We start from the raw sequence: 19,680 nt of genomic DNA, 5'->3' as shown, positions 1-19,680 counted from the left end.
TTTGTATGCACACGACCTTTTCCACAAATACAGCCACAGTCACATGTGAAGACACATTATGATCACACACTGTTTTCATGCTGCATAATGCAAACCTGTTGGATAATTAAAAAAAGAGATAGAGAGTAAACATAACAGTCCTCTATTAAAACACTCTTCCAAACATAATTTCCCAGCCTTAAGTGGACATTAGAGAAACTGCAGGTTTTGGGCACGTGTGCGTTGCCTTCATTTGTCAGCCTTGGAGGTTGCCGCTTGGCCTGGACACATGCTGTGACCTGAGCTCACCTTGATCCACTGGTCAGGGGCCACGCCGCTCAGGGTGATGGTCGTCTCGGGTCTGTCCAGCAGAACCTTGAGCTTGGTGCATTTGGGGTCCTCGCTGGTACAAATACTAATGGGGACCATCCAGCTGGGGCAATCCTCACCTGTTCAACAACACAAGACGATGAGCCGATAAGCATCTACTTCCTCCTACTTACGTATTTACTTCCTCCTACTCCTTTTCGGACATGAAATACTTATGTTTGTTTACTGAATATGTACAGGTGCATCAAGTTATTTATTTATTTTTACTCAACTGATGGTTTGGTAGGTCGGGGGTACGTGAGTCCCAGATACTTTTTTTTGCTAAAGGATTCAACAGCGAAATGTTGATTATATTGATTATATTTTAGGATTTATTGTAGATTACTGCACAGCAGGACCTATTCTGCCAGCAGGACGTGTGGTGAGATTGCGGCGCTTCATATGGTCTGAACCACAACGTCTCATCACGCTCCAAAAAGATCGACCTGTGGTCGGTAAGGGTATTGGAGTGGGTCAAGTTACTATCTGGGAACTTCATGGATTATTGAGGTGAGTAATTGTTTGATTTGTCTGAAGTGTCGGCGGATGCATCCGCTGCCTGTTAAAAACGCCTGTCAGCAGGTGGGATTTAATTAAATTTATTTGATTGATTTGAGTAACAAGTTGACTTTCATATTTTGATGTTGAAAAGTGAGAGATGTCCTGATTGGATTTGGGGTTACAGCTGAATATTCAGTTTCACTGGGTGCAACTAATTACTGCAGGACAGATCCACCCGTGACCTGTTTAGTAGCGTATGTACCTTTTAACCTTGTATATTTTTTTAAGTTGCATTGTTATGCAATAAAAGAAGTTAACAAAAAATATGTTCGTATTTATACAAGAACCCTGAGTGTTTTTTGCAGATGGTTTGAGCTACATAACATCTTAAAAAAAACAAAGGCAGTGAACTCACCGTTGTGTGGTCCACTGGCACAGAACTTCTTCTGAGAGATCTTGAGGATGCGGTCGTCACCTTGCTGTAAGAAACGTGATAGTTAGTTAGTGAATATTTAGAATAAAGCATGCAAATATGCTCAGTGTGTAAGTGTGAAAAGTAAAATTAAGTGTAACTGTGCAGCAATGAGTCCAAGACAAATTTCCCCTATGGGGACAATAAAATGTGTATCGTATCGTATCGTATCGTATCGTATCGTATCGTATCGTATCGTATCGTAAAAAACAGACACAGACAGTTAGCTCTTATCGTTGAAAATTTAAATCACGGGGAAATGTGCTGAGTGTTTAAAGTGTGTAAAAAAAAAACAAACAAAAACAAATGTGCCTTATGCTAAAACGCAATTTATCTAACTGTAAGTAAGTACAGTGTAAGTTAAAAATATTAAAACAGAGATATGTGTGCAATGTGTGTGTGAGAATCAACAAATGGGGGATAAATTTAGAACCAGACAAACACTTTATCACTTCTGCTGGTGAATTTCAGTAAGTATGAAAGAAGTTAAGTTGCTAAATAACATACTAAAATCAAGCAGCAGTTCAGTCAACAGAATGTGTTATTTTGATTTAAAGCGCTCAAACTTCTGGCTGATTTAGCAGTTTCGTGTCCGGAGGCGCTCACCTGCTCCTGGTCCACTACTATAATGGGGAAGCCCATCTGCTTGGTCCACGAGCTCATCACTGCAGCGATGGGTTTTCCACTGGCCTGTTCCAGACAGTCCCATAGGTCCTCTGTGGACGACAGCCGGGAGTCAGAGGATCAGGAAACCAGGAAATCGATTTACACAACAGTTTCCTCTCCAGGGAAATATATTCTCACCTGTCGAAGCATTTTTATGTTGGAACTTCAAAAGATAGGCGTTCATTCCTTTCCTAAAGTCCTACAAAGAAACAGTTAGAGGTGAAACTTAATGAATAAAACATATAAAAAAGAAAATAACAACACGAGTGTTTGAAACAAACCTCGTCTCCTGTGTAGTTGTGCAACATGCGGATCACAGATGCTCCTTTGCTGTAGGAAATGGCGTCGAAGATTTCGTCTACCTCTGATGGATGGCCCACGTTCACCTGGAGCACAAAACACAGAAAAAAACCCAAAACACAGCTGTTAAAGAGGCTGATGAAAACTTTAATGGAGTTAACATACATAACTCTTCAAAAGTTATTCTGATGTTCGGCTGGGCGATATGGCGTATGAACAATATCTTTGAAAAATAATAAACACTATTTTTAGTGTATGGAGTATTTATACACATCAAATATTCAGTAATTTTCAGAATTTTAACCCTTCTGAATGCCAGGTTTTTGTAATTATGCTGCTGGGAGGAAAAAAAACAACATAAAAAATAAATATTTTAAATACCCCACATGCAAAGTAGACTTATCATAGGTTAGGATGTGTCAATGATTTGTAGCAGCATTTATTTTTATAAATTATTATATTTTGTTCAGTATCAAATACTCACACTTGTACTGCACTGCACATAATACGCGCTTTTCATAATCAAATATCAAATCATATATGAAAATGTGAAATCAAATATAGCAAATGCACGAACACAGCCAAACTTATCAAAAATGAAAAGAATTAAAAACACATAAAATGTACCAAACAGTCCTCAAGGGTTAAATTAATAAATATTTTCATATTTTCTCTAAAATAATAACTAATGTGATCATTCTAGTAAACTAAACTTAAATTTGACCTGCTGATAATTACCAAATCGTATTTTAAATGCTGCTTAAATGCTGGCACTTTGCACATTATGCATTTAAACTCCAAGTGCAATATTTTTTTTCACTTTTATTTTTAAACATTATTATTACAAGACACTATTTTATTTCAGAAAATAAACTCTTAACCTAAAAGCATTAAAGACCGTTTAGAAATGCAGAGTAGACCTCTCAGCCATCTGACCGGACACAATCAAGCTTTTGTGACAGGAGATTACACACTCATTAAATAACATTACTTCCAAAATAATCAATAATCAGTGAGATGCCCATTTTGCCGACATCATTACACGACAAACTCGCTGCTCTGAGAATATGTATCATCATAACCGTTCGCTGCCAAAAGCGACAACATAATATGAACTCCTCCGCGGCTCACCTCTATGGGATGGCTGCTGTCCAGTGCATCCAGGTCCAGAGCGCGGGTGTAGTCAGCCGAGACAAACTGGGTCCAGATGTCGTACTCTGGGAAGCAGTGGTCCACACACAGATACTCGATCCAGGATGCAAATCCCTCATTAAGCCACAGATGGGTCCACCATTCCTGCACACACACAAGATGACATTTACCTGCAATATATGATCTACATTACCAGTACAAATACTGACTCTGAGCGACTGATGAAGTACAATAAAACAAGTTTTAGTAATTCACAAGATAAAAACACCCGAGTGAACAAACTGGAGGAACACCTGCTGTAAAGAGACTCCAGAGCTCAGAGTTACGACCAACTTTAGGCTCCAGTTAGACTGAGGAGCTGTGTGTGTTACGCTGTAACTTTTACGCACAGTATGGAGCAGCCAAAAGATGCAAAGTGAAACAAGTATCCATGGTAACGAAAGCAGCACGCACTCAAAAAAGTGACAGCGGGTGGCAGCACGTCTTGTGTGTCTCATTAAAAGGAGAGTTGTGGTCGTCACGCGCCCGGTTTGCAGAAACACACGGGGCGTGCACCCCACAGGGGTTAATATCGAAACGTTTTTTAGCCGCTTTAAAAAAAGACCTTCACATTCAGACACGCCGGCGGAGAATGAGAGGAGGGCGGACAACGGCAGAGAACCACTGGAGAAAGAGAACGGAGTGGACATTCGGAGACACCGGCAGACAATGACTGCCGGGCGGACATTTGGAGACACCAGCGGAGAATGAGAACAGAGCAGACACCAGCGAAGACACCGGCGGGGACACCGGCAGAGAGCGAGAGTGAAGCGGACGTGTGGAGACACCAGCGGAGACACCGGCGGAGAATGAGAGCAGAGCGGACACCAGAGAAGACACCGGCGGTCAATGAGAACAGAGCGGACACCGGCAGGGACACCACCTCTCTTTGTTTGTTCATTTGTCATTTTTAAGGCAGAACATGAAGAAAGGGGCGCAGCTAATTATCGTTTTTTTTTTTTTTGAGTGACCAGCGGCGCCCCTCCAGCATGTGGCGCTCTAGTTGACCTCCTACATCTCCTATAAGAGCCGCTCTGATATTAACCCCTGCATGGCGATGTTGAGCGCACCCTAAACTCTGAGCGTAGCTGCGCCTTCTTCATTTTAAAACATATTTCTCTTTCTTATTTATCACTGTTTTGTATTTTGTTATGTTATCATTATGATGATTAATATTTTCAAAGCTGTATCTGTATAAAGGTGTTCGCAATTATTTTTGGCCACAAATATCAGATGCAAGATTATGGCTGGTTACCATGGTGACCAAGTTTCCGAACCACTGGTGGGCGAGTTCATGTCCGACCACCAGCGCCACCCACTGCCTGGAGGACGAGCAGGAGTTCTTCGGGTCGATGAGCAGAGCTGTCTCCCTGGAATAAACAACAGAGAGGAAGTTAACGCGGCTGAAGGTCAACGCTTCCTCCGAACAGCGGCAGGTTTTCCGAGTCCCCGTCAGCTGCTGGGCTGTTTATTAGAGACACCTGCAGGCAGGCGGCTGCTGCTGGTGGATGATAGATGGTGGATGAATGGAGCCTGCTGCCGCACGCTGATCACACGTCGTCTGAACACCTAACAGGTGGCAGCGCGTCCAACTGATCACGAAGCAATTAAAAAGCCATCAGCGCCGTCAGCCGAAAACACACAACTGCAACGAGAACTTTCTCTGAAAGAAAGTGAAAAACTGCTGTTTTCTCAAAGAAACCTGAAGCTGCAAAACTACAGTGTAGAGCTGCAATATTTATTTACCCTGTTGATTGATTATTTTAATGAACAATCAATCAGAAAGTAAAGGAAAAGGCCAACCCCGAATCCCAGAGCCCAAGGAAACACTAACGGGAACTGCTTGTTTTTTCAGATCAACAGTACTTAAACCAAAATATAGTAAATTTACAGTGAAATAAAACAGAGAAAAGGCAGAAAATCTCTTTTGGCATTTCAGCTTGAAAATAAGCTTAACAATAGATAATTTATCAAAATTGTTCTTGATTAATTTTCTGTCAGTCATCTAAACGATAAATCAACAATTTTTTAATTTACTTTAAAAGTTTAATTTTAATTATTTGTTTGGTTTGTTTGATTGTTTAAAGATGGCATATGAGTAAGATCTTAGTGTTATGTGTCTTTAAATGTGTGTGTATGTGTGTTTGTGGATTTGTGAGCTAAAGCATGCGCACAGAGCATGTGTGTATGGATATATATATGTATGTATGTGCCCATGCATGTTATTTTTACATACATTTATGTGTATAAATGTTTTATCACCTTGTTTTTTACCATGGTTATTTTAAAGTGACCTCACTTCTTTTACCTTTCTGTTTCTGTGTCTTGAGAAGCACTTTGCAACATGTATTTTGAAAAGTGCCATATAAATAAATGTATTATTACTATAATTAACATTTAGCTCTGCTGAAGTTCAAAAGAGTGTCTGAAAGGCCCTCAAATATTTTGGGGAGACTTTATCATTTCGATTCATCTCACATGATTACTGCATCAAAGATTAGCATCTTGACTAATTTAGTCTACAGATGACATTTGAGGTGTAGTGGCAATTTAATTTTTTGCCAATAAGCCAATACTCAGTGTTTATTCTTTACTCACAATAGTATTTTCAATTAAATGCATACTTTCCAGAACCCTGTATATTGCAGTCTTGTAATACTGGACACATATTATACATAATCAACCAATTTATTTGTATTTTTATTTTGTTTTTTCATTTTTTGGCAGTTTTTTTAATTTTTATTTTTATTGTATTGGATCTTTCTTTCTCCCATTTTTATTATCTCCTGCACTTTTTTAAATGTAATTTATTTTGTGTCACACTGAATTTGCTTGTATGTATCGTATCGGCATACATTGCATTGATTTGACTTAAAATACCAACAAAAAAGACACTGAGCAAATTAAAAAAACAACCAAAAAAATGATTTGTTTTTAAAATTAGTAGCTCAAGAGCAGCTAAAGCTTACCTGTAGGTAACAAGGCCCCAGTTTTCCATGGCACCTGAGTGGGAGGAAGCAGTGTGTTTTTTAACATTTTCAGAGGAAATGTCTTAAATTTACTGAATATAGATTTAACAGCGACTCACCAGCAGCAAAATCAGCAATAGCTATGAGATCGATTTTAGGCAATGGATAAGGAACGCTGAAGTAGTCTTTGTAGAAAGGTAAGGTCTGAGTCGCAACCTGCAGAAAAGAAAAAAAAAAGTTTAAAAAATAGGCAACAAAATACAAAAAAATGTCTCCAGTCATGTTTGTGGTTTGGATCATTTAGTGTGCAAAATGTGAAACCATCAAATGAATCAGACGCTGTGACTCAACAGCGGTTTGCTCTGTGGAAATATTATAAAAGTGTGTGAACGATGTTCTCACCTCCAGTGCAAATTTCCCTTGTTCTGCCTTCCCGACGGGCGTGTAGACGCGTACCGTTACGCCGTCTGATGACTGGCCCTCCACATAATCATATTCACCGATGACAAAAGCTACAAGGTACGTGGACATGATGGGCGTGGTGGCAAACTTCACTTCCACCAAGTTTTCATCCTCCGGATATGGCTTTCGATCAATGACATTCTGGAAAAAAGAGAAACAGAAATACACTTAAACGACACAGAAACAGGTAACCATCAGGGCCCCTGCAGAATTACTGACTTCTTTTAAATCACTTCTTAAAACCCAATTTTATTGTGATGTGTCTATTTTTATTATGTCTGTTTTTATAATCTATGTTAGTCTGTATTTTATCATATCTTTCAATGTATTCTTTCATGCTGGCCCCATCATCTTTATTTCTTATATTAGGATTATTATTTCTGTGTTTATGACTAATATTCTTCGAACAACATTTACTCTGATTGGTATGGGTTGTTGAATTTGTGTCCTATAATTGTTTCTCTTTTTGTTATCTGCTTCTGCTTTGCCTTGTTTGTCAAAGCACTTTGCAAACTCCTATAACTGCTATTATCACTGAAAACAATCCAGCTGTTAATAGTGGAGCTAAAGTAGGACTTTACTTTACTTTATGATCATTACTGAAGAGCAACATCTTCTGATTTCCTTAAAATTTTCTCTTTTGTGCAAAGACTGATGTTTTATGACACAAACAGACTAAAAGTCTAAAGCTCCAGCAGCAGCTGTTAAAGGCTGAAATATTTATTAAACACCAAAAGTGGGGCGTCTGGTGGAATAAACAATGTTCAGATGATTTTACCATTTAAAGAGCCATACTGGCAGTGAGACTACAAATGTCAAGCTTGTATTGAGAGTGATGCTGGAGGAAAAGCTATGGGGTCATTAAAATTGCAATGGTTCATCCTTTGGAGCACGAATCTACTAATATCCTCTCTTCCACCAACATTTGTGTGTGTACGCACTTTTTTTTAACACTGACAAACACACTAAAAAGAGGCTACAGACTTTCCCTATTGCCAGTAGAGCAGAGCTGTGTACACGACTGCAGCAGACGAGTACACCTTTCTGTGTGTGTGGGGGTTGTTTTGGTGTATGACAGGCCAGCAAACATGTTTGTAAACAGTAGAAAGCAGCATGGAGGCCAGGGAACATTTTACAGTGGTTACTCTTTTTAGTGTTTTTGGCAGACGCAGGACGGTGTAAGTGTGTGTGTGTGTGTGTGTGTGTGTGTGTGTGTGTGTGTGTGTGTGTGTGTGTGTGTGTGATCAGGGTAACCACTAATTTTTATGGACAAAATTTTAAAACTTTTCCATTACTTTTCTGCTACCTATGATGAGATTTTCATTTCAGAAAAGCCTTCGAGTGAAGTTATGTTAATTTCTCTCACACACACACACACACACACACACACACACACACACACACACACACACACACACACACACAGAAGAGAGTCTTACTTCCATGACAAACACAGTCACACTACGGGGAGGGAAAGGCTCGGCAGATATTAGTCATGGAAAATGAAAAAAAAAGTTTTTCCATTTATATCAAGCGGCAAAAAGTTGTTTGCATGACATCATGTATTTCTATGCAAATATAACTCATTGTGATGTTAATGCTAAAAAAGGAGTATATCGTGCAGCGACATTTATCAGAGATAATTTGGTCAACAGCTAATTTACAGAAAATAAATTCACTGTTACATCACATTGCATGAAGAAATTCACTGTAACAACTAATTTCAATACACGCAACAAACTTCCATCTCAATGATTAATACTAATTCCATGACTATTCCAGGCCCTGGAAATGAATTTCTCAAAGTGGGACTAACACACTCAGATAATTCAACTGAAAGTCGAGCTTTTTGAATATCGTCTGCTCTTTATCTTCCATAACAGCTGATGGAGGCTGGACTAAAATTACTGATTTTCTCAGTGAAGTTTGGTGTTTTTGATATAACGGCTTCAAATCCCTGTCGGTAAGGGCTGTCTGACAGCAAGGCAAAGCAGTGAAAATATTCTAAATATAGCTTTGACTTAAACTGATATTGATTTTATTAGGTGGCTTAAAACTTAGCAATGAAGGCAGAGTTTCCTCAGCGCCGTTGACTGTGATTCGGCCTATATCATAGACTGTATAAATGATATAGGTTTATAGCAACTAGCTGAAAGGAGGCATATCTCCACCTGCTGTGGAGGAGTCAAACATACTTCTGTCAATAAATCAATTCTCCCTGATGCTTTTATACTGGGACAGTAGTCCAGTAAATTGGCCTAATCGAGCTATAACCGGAGCTCCACTAAAGTGTGCATGTAAACATACTGAGTGTGACTCACTGATGTGTTTTTAACAACAATGGAGCTCTCTATGGCTCAGAGAAAGAAGACACATCGAACTGTACATACACACAAAACACTGATTAGTGGATAACTTCACTGTTGGTTTGGGTCTTTTCGTGGGATTTGCTGACAAAAACACAACTTCAGAATATCACCCGAGTTATCCTTTATCATCAGTGCTGACATTTATGACAGTCTGACCTGTATCTATCTTAGTAGGTGCAGATATTTTTCAGCACCATTGTGCCAACATGTAAACCTCAATGTTACCACGAAGTATCCGCTGAGCAGCATCTGTCGAGCGTGATGCAGTGCTGCTTTGCACTGGACTTTAAAAGGTCACAGTAGACTTGGTGAGAAAATAAATTTCAGCAGGTATGTGAACACAAAAGGTCAAGAGCTGGACCGGCATCAATCTGTGCAGGGACTTCGTCCTGCAGGCCAAAACAACCAGATTACCCTCACTTCAGCCTCAGGCATGATGCTCTGTAATAATCATCATTTGTCTATTTACATATTTTCAATCCAGGGTTATTTGTTTGTGATATTCTTTGGTAATTTGTCCTCTATAATGTGATTTTATTGACCTGACACTAAGACAATGGGACTGGACACAAAAGCAACACATTATTAAAGACTGACAGACTGCATTCATGTCATTCATACTCAGCCAGTCATCAGAAACACCCAAATTTAGCTCCGTCGTCACCACACAAATGAACTGTGCTAGCCTGGAGGGGTGTTGTTGGAAATAATCTAAGCCAGATGATGTTTTCTGATGCAATTCGGCTGCAAACGCCTTCAGTTTAAAAATCACAGAGTCCGTATGACAAACACAAGACGTGTTTTTTGAAGGAGAATTTCTCAGAAAACGACAACAACAACAATAAAAAACCTCATTGCACATGTACAGTAGTTGCATTTCACATGTGGTTAAACATAACATTGGCCAGAGGTAGAATATGAAGTCACTGTCTGCCCTCTGTGTGTGTGTGTGTGTGTGTGTGTGTGTGTGTGTGTGTGTGCGGTAGCTTACATAACACACACACGAACACACACACATTAAAGAAACTTGGCAGCTGAAAGTGACTCAGGCGGTCTGGGGTCTGGAGTTCCTCAAAGGGAGGAGTGAACATATGACACGTACCATATTTGACAAGGCTACTCGGTCCTTGGGAACTATCAGAGCGATGTCAAAGGTGGCTTTGATAGCTGGCTCATCCCAACAGGGGAAAGCTCTGCGAGCGTCCGTGGCCTGGAGGAGAGACGGAGACAAGAGGACACAAACTGAGACGCTGCGTGTTCGACCCGGATGAGTCCAGGCTGAGTTCAGATCAGGCCGAGGTGGACTGCAGTTCACGCTAGAGCTGGGCAATATGGCTTTACAATAATATTAGGATATTTTCAGGCTATAAATCTTAAGCTTCACGGTCTGAGTGTGTTTTGAGGTTCATAGAGACGCTGTCAGTCCACCTGTGACTGCATCAGCAGGAATGCATTTTAATGGCTGAAAATCCCCAGGTTATATTGATTTTTAAGACTTTTCTTTTGGCATTTCTGCTTTATTTTGACACTGAGAGAGACAGCAAAGACAGCCCGTTTTTTAGTTTTAGTTTCACATTAATGCTCACTCTCATTCTGTCTGTCTCTCAGTCATGTTCTGACTTGGTATCAGGGCGTATTTGTGTGTTGGGAGGATACAGATCATGACATCATGTCTAAAACAAAACTTTTTCACAACTTTATCTTCCATTGTGTGCACACTGTGGCTGAAAACATGTGCATGAAGACTACAGCTTTAACAATAACCGCAATATCTTTACTGTCCACCAGTTGTGTGAATCTGGGTTCAGCTCATTACTGTCATCACCAGTTTTTTAAAATGTACTCATTTTATTACTTTTTTTTGCTGCTGAGTGAAAAATAATAAACACAATTATTGTAATTATCACGGATTGTCTTCCATCCCATGTTTAAGAGCTCCTGAAGAAAAATAAAAAATATTCAGCTGCTTGTCTGTACACAAGCCTATCAGACAAGTTTTCTACTCAACACGTCTCACGCAATAAATCTGCTCTCATTTTAATCTGCGCAGCTTTCTGCAGGCTGTCTGCTGCAGGCGTAACGGCAGTATGAAGTTTTCATTTACGTTTTTTTTCCTTTCATTATGCATGTAAATATGAGGTTAACGACCACTTAAAAGGCCCTGAATAAATATACAGCTCTGGAAAACAATTAAGACACCACTAAATAATTATGAGTTTCTCTGCTCTAACTATTTATAATTAGGTGTTTAAATAAAATGAACATTTTAAATGTTCATTGAAACTGAAAATTTATGTCTTTATTGTCCCACAGTTGTGGGACAACAAAATAAAAAACAGACACGCAGATAATAAAACTAACACAGAGGCAGGTCATTGGAAACACTAAATTAAATCAGTTTGTATCACTGTCCGTCTGTGGTTTCAAACGCATCAGTCACTTTGTTGAATTTTTGTTTTATTCTATAAAATACTGAAAATATTCTACCCAAATTTTCAATAAAAGTACTGCCACTTAGAGCATTTATTGGCAGAAAATAACCAGTCAAAACAAAAAAAGGCATGGTTATCTGATCTAAAATAATGCTAAGAAAACAAGTTCATAATTATTTATTAATAAGACAACACAGAATGGCTGCCATACATTTAAGAAAGGTTTTAAGTGGTATATTATTATTATTATTTTTTTATCTCTATTTTGCAGTCAAGGTGGAGCGGAGTGTGAACACAGCGAGAAAATCCAAACCGTCACGCTCCCTAAAGCACACAGCAGGTGTTTATCCTGCAGGTGAAAGCCCTCCAGTCAGTGTCCACACTGGACTGACCTATTTTTGACTTTTTCAAAAACACATGACAACACACTGTAGTTTTTTTTTTTTAAACATACAGGATAAAATTTGAGATATTGCCTAAATATTCTGAAAAAACCCCACAGACAGTTCTGGAAAACACATGAGTCACAGGACCATCACACCCTCCTGTGATGCAACACCAGCAAACAGAGGGTTAAGCAACACCCGAAACTTAAATTAGATCAAAAAAATCCCTGCTATTTGATACTGAAAAAAAAATAAATGGATTAAAGTTTCATCAGCATGTCTACAGAAAGAACAAGAGTTTTCAATATCTGAATATCTGGAAATTGTAGAATTTACTGGATAGATTTTATGCAAAATTTTGAAATGAACTTCTGAGTTTTTTAAGTTCTCGTGTTTTCAGTAACTTTAATATCACTCATTATTTTATTCTTAAAGATATAATTGTTATTACAAGGATACAAGGAACACATATTTGTACTGTTTTTTATTCTATTTTAAAATGGGAAATTTAATGTGATATGAACATTTATTTTCTTTTTTTTGCTTGCTTTTGTTTCTGTCCATTTTTTTTCATTTTAAGATTTTAATTGATTTATGAATTGATATTATGATTTTTTAATTATTATTATTTATCATGATCTGTGCAGAATGTTACTTATACGTGCCCTGGTGTGTGTTTATATTCTTCTTTATCTGATTTTGAACATGTTTTTGTTAAATAAAGACTCAAGGCTTAACTCCCCCCTCCCAAAAAAGGAAAACATCTCATCTCCCTGAGGCCGTCGTCTTACCTCGAACTGTGTGACAGCAGCGTAGCGGATCTCTCCAGCAGCGGTTGTGTATTTACTTCTATAGAATCCCTTCATTTTGTCGTTCAGCTCCCCGACAAAGTCTATCTTCAACGTCCCGGAGCCTGGGGAGGCGTGCAGAGAGAGCTGTTAGTTCAGCCACGACGAGTGACGGAAAATATTTTACTCTTTCAAGAGGAACAACGACAGAATAATGTTTAACCCTTTGAAACCTGTGGCGATATACTTTTTCCTGCGATGCTTTCAGACACACTTTAACAAACATTTACAGGTGTGAATGCTGAGAAAATTATTTCAAAAATAAGGGGAAAAAGGCAATGAGCACCTAGGAAAGAAATGTTCCAAAAAATATCTGTGAATTTAGAGAAATTTTTATTAAAAAATTGGGGGAAAATGTTGAAGAAAAATGAAAAAAAATGGGGAAAAATATATTATATTATAGCTTGAAAGCACAATTTCCAGGTCATTTTTTCATACTCATTTTCAGGTAACCGTCCCAAGAGTTAGAGCAAAACATGGTGAACCTTTTTTTCCCCCATGCAGCACAAACCTAAAATATCCTCCCAGATGATGTTCGACGAGCCCAAACTCTGACCACGTTTAGGTCAGAGCTAAAAACAATCTTTTAATATTCTGCCTACTGCACCCACTAATGACTGCAAACTTTTTTTTTAACTGGAGTTGGTATAATTTAAAAAAAAAAAACTTTGCACCACTTTTATACACTTTTGCTATTTTTGATGGTAATTTAGTATTCAATAATGTAGTAATTAATTTTATAATTATAATAATTTAATATATTAGCATATATAATGAATCTAAAATAATGTAATCACATTTTCTACATCATCTCTTTTTTATTGTAAATCTGGATCCTTTATTATGTTTTATTGCTCCGTAAAGCACTTTGAATTGCCCTGTTGTTGCCTAATTTTTCTTGTGCTTTTTTAAAATTTCTTGCTAATTTTTGGGTCGTTACTTCTTTCGTTGCTCATTGCCTTCCTCTTGTGTTTTTGAAATCCAACTTGCTCAAGTTTCAAAGGGTTAAAAAGCAGGTAACAAGTAACAACAGAGTCCATTCTTACCTTTCTGTAGAGCGCTAGGAAATGACAGGGTGACTTTCTCATCCTCATTTTGATAGTTGAATCCTGTGGCATTAATTTCTAAAAAGAGAGGAAGGGAATGAAATGAAATATTTCCTCTTCAGGGGTAAAAAATAAATAAAATCAGGTGTTATCCAAAAATCAAGTTATCTACATTCTCATTTATTTGTTAATACAGAATAAAACAAACCTTCTCCTCCCTGTGGTGCAAAGGAAGCTGTGATGATGTCGATGTCAGCGCAGTTCATCACAATCTGATTTGTGGCTTGTGTAACCTGTAAATATTGACAGAAAACAGCATAATTTATCGTCCGATCATCTCTGCGGTGCTTTAATTTAAAATCCCCATCTGTTAGGGAACAATCATGTCAAAATAAAGTGTAAATCTCCGATAAAAGTATGTGCAGTTTTGTTTGTGTTTTGTTTCTGATGGTGACCGAACATCAGATACAGAGACAGGAAAGCACCGCCTTACTGAGACGGGCTGAAGGGCAAAACTGCTCACGGACAAAGAACCAGTTGGAGTATGAAAAAACCATTGAAAGAAAGAAAAAGGGAGACTACGGGGCTTCTGACTCGTGATGTGAAAACAGTGGATGTGACGGCCTGACTTATTGGAGGCCAAACACAGCGGCACACTCGGATGACATGCCGTTCTCACAAAGGCCAGTCGTAGTGACATTCACGGTTTGTGGCACTGCCGGTTGGACGCTGCCGCTGCTGTTCGAGACGCTCGGGAGGCCGACACAGCGGCAGAGAGGCCGTAATTACAAGACATGCCAGGCGAGTGGTAAACTGCCACGTTGTTTGAGTTTCCTCTTTTGTACAAACCGCAGGTAAACAGGGCACCAAACTGCGGTAGAGAATTTTCACTTCTTAGCAAACACAGGATTAAGAAAACTTTCAGGAGGTCTCAACTTTAAGACTCTCAAAAGACAATTTGCATCTAAATGATTTACACAAGGACAGGGTGTTTAAATATATTTAAAACTCATCTGAAAGTTTCATGAATAGGATTTGCTTGAATGTGTTTGATTTACTCTGAACATGTAAAAAAGAAAATAAAGAAATGATTATACAAACAAGCAGACAGACAAAAAAGTAATACAGACAATTAAAAAACATCAAGTAGAAGAAATGGTCAAACACATGACTTTGTTTACATATTTGAAAAGGAGTGAGAGGAAATACAAACGTATTTAATCTCGACCCTTCTGCTAAAGTAAATGATTTTTAATTAACCAGCTCCCTCATTAATTTAAACCTATACTATAATCAACTAAACATATGCATGCACCCACATACCCAAAATCACAATTTTTCATTATTATTTACAGAAAAAAGAGGAAGCTAAACTGGGAAAAATAAATATTAAAAAACAAATAAATAAAGAGTTACCCCTGTTAACATCCGGTGATAATCAAACTCCCTCTTCATCCCTGCACCTCATGAAAATCAAGTTTTATACATTATTTTATTGTTAGATATTGTTTGAGCTCCACATTAAAACTGCTCTTTAGCTTCACTCCACAGACTGATAAACAAAAACTTTTCCTGTAAGTTTTGTAATTAAATTGTCCCTTTAAACTGTAACCGCTCTCTCGATCACTGAGTCATTTTCGAATGTTTCCTGGTGGTAGACTTAATATTGTCTTCAGCATAATAATTGAGATCTCCCATATATTACTTGTGCTAGGTGGCATTTCAGTTATTTGCCAATAAGATATCAGACAGAAAAAAACAACTTTCAATGCCTTGGTTGTATGTTTTTGAACGCACTTTATTTATTTATGTCTGTTCTGTGCACTTTGCATCTGTTTTTGCAATATGAATGTACTTTTTTTACGGCAGCCTTTATGTCCAAGACAAATTTCCCCAGGGACACATAAAGTAATACTGAGGCCAAACTTCACAAAAACATCCGGTGCTGGTGGTTCAGAGCTGAAACATTTAAATCTACCTTTTACTCTGATTTCCATTTATATTGCTTGTTATTGCTGATTTGTCTTAAAAACTGTATTTTTACTTGCTGTTATGTTGTTGTTTATTTTCCTATTCAGTGTGAATTCATATCATGCAAGTGTTTTCATGGTGGCCTGTCCACCGTATGCACAGCCTGCATCGTCAGTTTATTAGCTCCAAGTGGTGGGAAATAACTCAATAACACAACAATAGTTGCTCGTAACATAATAACAATGATTTGAAGACACCTGACACTTCACATCCCTGACTATTGGATCAGCTGCTTCAGGCGTGCTACAGCAGAGAGCTGGGAAACGGGCAGGTAGGGGCACCTGCAAGTCTGGAGTTGAGAACCGATAATAACTGATAATAATAATACTAATATCAATAATGCAAAAATTATGTAAAAAATGCACAGTTTGAAGTCAAAAACTTTCCCATTTTCTTAACGGAGGATCCCCAAACAGCTGCACAGCACTTCAGCCCTCTAAAAGCTTTATGACTGTTTTGAACTGCATTGATCCAGAACTGGCAAATTCTTGTGTTACAGCAGCAGGTTATGATGAAAAATAGCAGCATAATAAACTCCAAAATGTCTTAAACAACATATAGAGGATCACGGTTGTTGCAAGGATCCAAAAACAAACAGAACATCTGTAATTACAGATAAATTAACTTATTTAATGTGGGCAAAATAAACAGAAATGGTGTCAAATAGCCAGATTGAATGCGTTTATTTATCCGTGAGTGATGATGTTCTGCAGCAGGATATCCAGGCATTACAGTATCACATTTCTATAAAGTTTGTTGGACTGGTGGTCAAGCAAAATGCGACTTTATTCCATTTTCAAGCTTCTGTTTTTGTTTTTTCATTTTCACTCATGTTCCTAAAGGTTAGTTTTATACTATTATTTTATCGGTTCTTGACTGTGATACAGTTTATGGAAAGGTGTCAAATACTCAAAGAAAAACGTATATTTGCAAACGTACACATTTAGATCATAAATAACGATGTGGTCTCTCTCTGATAATGTGTGTTGAGTGAGTGTTTACGACCGGGCACAGGTGTGAGGCCGCTCAGCTGACAGGTGTCTGTGCCCGCACAATGGAGCATTTTGCACAATGTAAGCACAAATTCTAGCTCTGACACACATGCAACGTGAGCTGGTATGTTTAGCCTATGTGCTAGTTACACAGTTGCTACTGACGACACAAAAGCCGAAGGAAACCCAAATGATTCACTAACCTATAAAGTCCAGCGAACGCTAAAGAGCGTCAGTGTGCATTCTGCAAATTTACCCCGAGGGCCGTTTAAAAAATAGTTTAACCTGAACTAGAGCTACTTTGGAAATTTTCATAATGCAAATTCACTCCCAACATGTCATTTGTAGAGTTGCACAATTCAGTGCATTTACTCAAGTACTCATATTTAAATACTTTGCTTGAATATTTCCATTTAATGCAACTGTATACTTCTACTCCTCCTCTGCATCACAGAGGTAAATATTAAGTTTTAAAACAATACATTTGTCTAACAGATTTTGTTCCTGATTACAGCTTTTCATTCCCTTTTCTCTCATGTGGAAACTCTAAACAAGTTAAAAATCCCCTTGGATCAGCTGGTAAAGTTTCTAGAAAGAAAGCAGAGTTTTTCTCACAGTTTGTCGATATGAACTTCAAAGTTTAAAGTCTGTCAGAAACTCAAATGCAAAGATACTGACAAAGTTGGTCTCTCTATTATGGTATTACTACAATAAAAAAAAAGAGTCAATATTTTTTGCATTTGAAACAATAACATCCATTTTCTCTTTACACAGTTTATGGTCAGTTTCAAATTATGGCAGTGTTTTTCATGTTTTCATGTTTACTCTTTTTTTCTATTTTTTCTCCCTATTTTTCAGGCAATTTACCTTTGCTTTTTTCAGGTACATTTCTTGTTAAGATACTTTTTGCCAATAAGCTGTAACAGATTAATTGATCGTGATTAGGAGCAATGCATTAGTTTAACATTAGTGGCATACAATAAATAATTATTATATTTATATATTTAAGCAATGTTAGAGAGAATATGTATTTACATTTACTATTACTATTATTATATATTTTATTGCATTTTTCAAAGTGGCATACAATAAACAATTATTATATTTACAGTATATTATTTATATTATATATCAATATATTTATATTATATGTATTATATTTATATATTTAAGCAATGTTATTATTATTATTTATTTTATTGCATTTTTCAAAGTAATTTCTCGTATCTTTTAATGGGTTTTTTTTGTGCTATTTTTCAGGCAATTTTCTTGTAACTTTTTACCTATTTCTTGCTTTTTTTCTTGTTAAGTTTCTCATTTACGTTTTCCATGTTTTTGAATCAGATCATGCTGATTTTCTCACGTTTCAAAGGGTTAAAGTACATTTTACTGTTAATCTTATATACTTTTACTCGCGTAATGTTTTATAAAGGACTTTTACTTGTGGTGGAGTATTTTCACAGTGTGATTTTAGTACTTTTACTGGTTTATACGCGCTCTGAGTACTTGTCCTCCGTCTGTGACTGAGGCAGAGGGTGGGAGGGGGCGACATGATGTTGCCATGATTTAGCAAACATTAGTGAGCGTTAGCTCGCCGTTAGCTGCCTACTTCACCCAGGTAATCCATAACAGATTAATTGATCGCAATTTGTAGTAATGCATTGGTTTACGAAGGGGTTAACGTCGCTGGCAAACATCAAAGTGCTCTTGAAACACATTACCGTTAAGCGCATTGCAAAGCGTCAGTTAGCATGCTAATGTCCACGGCTATGCTAACATGAGAGTGCAAGTCTGCGGGACTGTTGTGCTAGCAGCTAGCTGCAGTTAGCTTCTGGTTGGTCAACGGAAATATCCAGACGTTATTTCACCCATTCGCGAGTCTCCTTCAGCCGGCGGGAGCCCGTCGACAAACGGTTAGCCGGTGAGCGAGCTAACGTCGGCTAACGTCAGCTAGGTTACGAGCTAACAGTCTGCCGTTAACAAATTAGCTAGCTGGTAACGTTAGCTGGTCAGATTACATAACAAGATCCCCGCCGTGCACACACAAATCCAGCCGTGCGTGTGTGTGTGTGTGTCCCGGCGGGCTAACGTACCTCCACCAGCGCCTCCAGCTTGCCTTCAAACGTGAAGTCGATGAGGTCGGGCTTCAGACACAAGCCGTAGTTGACGGGGTAAACGTCAGTCGGTAGCCGTACGAAGGGCCTCCTTTCGGGCATGGTTCCTGTATTTTGGCCAACGAAGACGGTGCTGTGTGTGACTCTGGTTACCGGTCTGAGCTTTATTAGGACCGAGCAGAGCAGAACGGGCCGAGACAGTGAGGGCGGACAGCAGGTAGTGAGTCTGTGTACGAATGACAGCGGAACCCTGCGGCCCAGCAGCGGCAACATCAACTGACCCAGCTACAGCTCTCCTCTCCCCGCAGACTGCCCAAACAACTCCGCTTAAGCAGCGTCGCCCCGCAGACACACACGTCATCACGTCCTGTCAGCGTACGTGCCCACGGCGTGTGTGCATAAAAATCAAAATAACAAATTAAAATAGATAATTATGTGCATAAAAATAATAACTAGTCTCTTTATCCTTGAGTTTATATTTTTATGTATATTTTATTTATTTATTTATTTTATTTGTGTACGTATATGTACGCATCTATCTATCTATCTATCT

At 38.3% G+C, this 19,680-nt stretch overlaps 1 protein-coding gene across 1 annotated transcript in view; it reads right to left on the bottom strand.

Annotated features, from left to right (window-relative positions):
* Window positions 1-19,482, bottom strand: part of npepps (aminopeptidase puromycin sensitive) — a 29,547-nt gene extending 10,065 nt beyond the window's left edge. Inside the window, exons 1-15 of the mRNA XM_088075011.1 lie at window positions 19,107-19,482; window positions 14,199-14,283; window positions 13,991-14,068; window positions 12,888-13,009; window positions 10,381-10,488; window positions 6,850-7,050; window positions 6,567-6,663; window positions 6,448-6,481; window positions 4,734-4,848; window positions 3,419-3,583; window positions 2,269-2,373; window positions 2,126-2,186; window positions 1,928-2,037; window positions 1,265-1,328; window positions 289-428 (exon numbers count right to left, since the gene is read on the bottom strand). Of these exons, the coding sequence (XP_087931137.1) occupies window positions 289-428; window positions 1,265-1,328; window positions 1,928-2,037; window positions 2,126-2,186; window positions 2,269-2,373; window positions 3,419-3,583; window positions 4,734-4,848; window positions 6,448-6,481; window positions 6,567-6,663; window positions 6,850-7,050; window positions 10,381-10,488; window positions 12,888-13,009; window positions 13,991-14,068; window positions 14,199-14,283; window positions 19,107-19,400 (1,779 nt within the window). The 5' untranslated portion in view covers window positions 19,401-19,482. The remainder of the gene's footprint in view (window positions 1-288; window positions 429-1,264; window positions 1,329-1,927; window positions 2,038-2,125; window positions 2,187-2,268; window positions 2,374-3,418; window positions 3,584-4,733; window positions 4,849-6,447; window positions 6,482-6,566; window positions 6,664-6,849; window positions 7,051-10,380; window positions 10,489-12,887; window positions 13,010-13,990; window positions 14,069-14,198; window positions 14,284-19,106) is intronic.
* Window positions 19,483-19,680: the final 198 nt, after the last annotated feature.

Source organism: Plectropomus leopardus, chromosome 3 (genome assembly GCF_026936395.1).
Source record: "Plectropomus leopardus strain MGB_pleo_1.0 chromosome 3, ASM2693639v1, whole genome shotgun sequence".
Classification (NCBI taxonomy): Eukaryota; Metazoa; Chordata; class Actinopteri; order Perciformes; family Serranidae; genus Plectropomus; species Plectropomus leopardus.
Note: the sequence above shows the minus strand (reverse complement) of the source record. Positions and strands in the feature narration are given on the sequence as shown.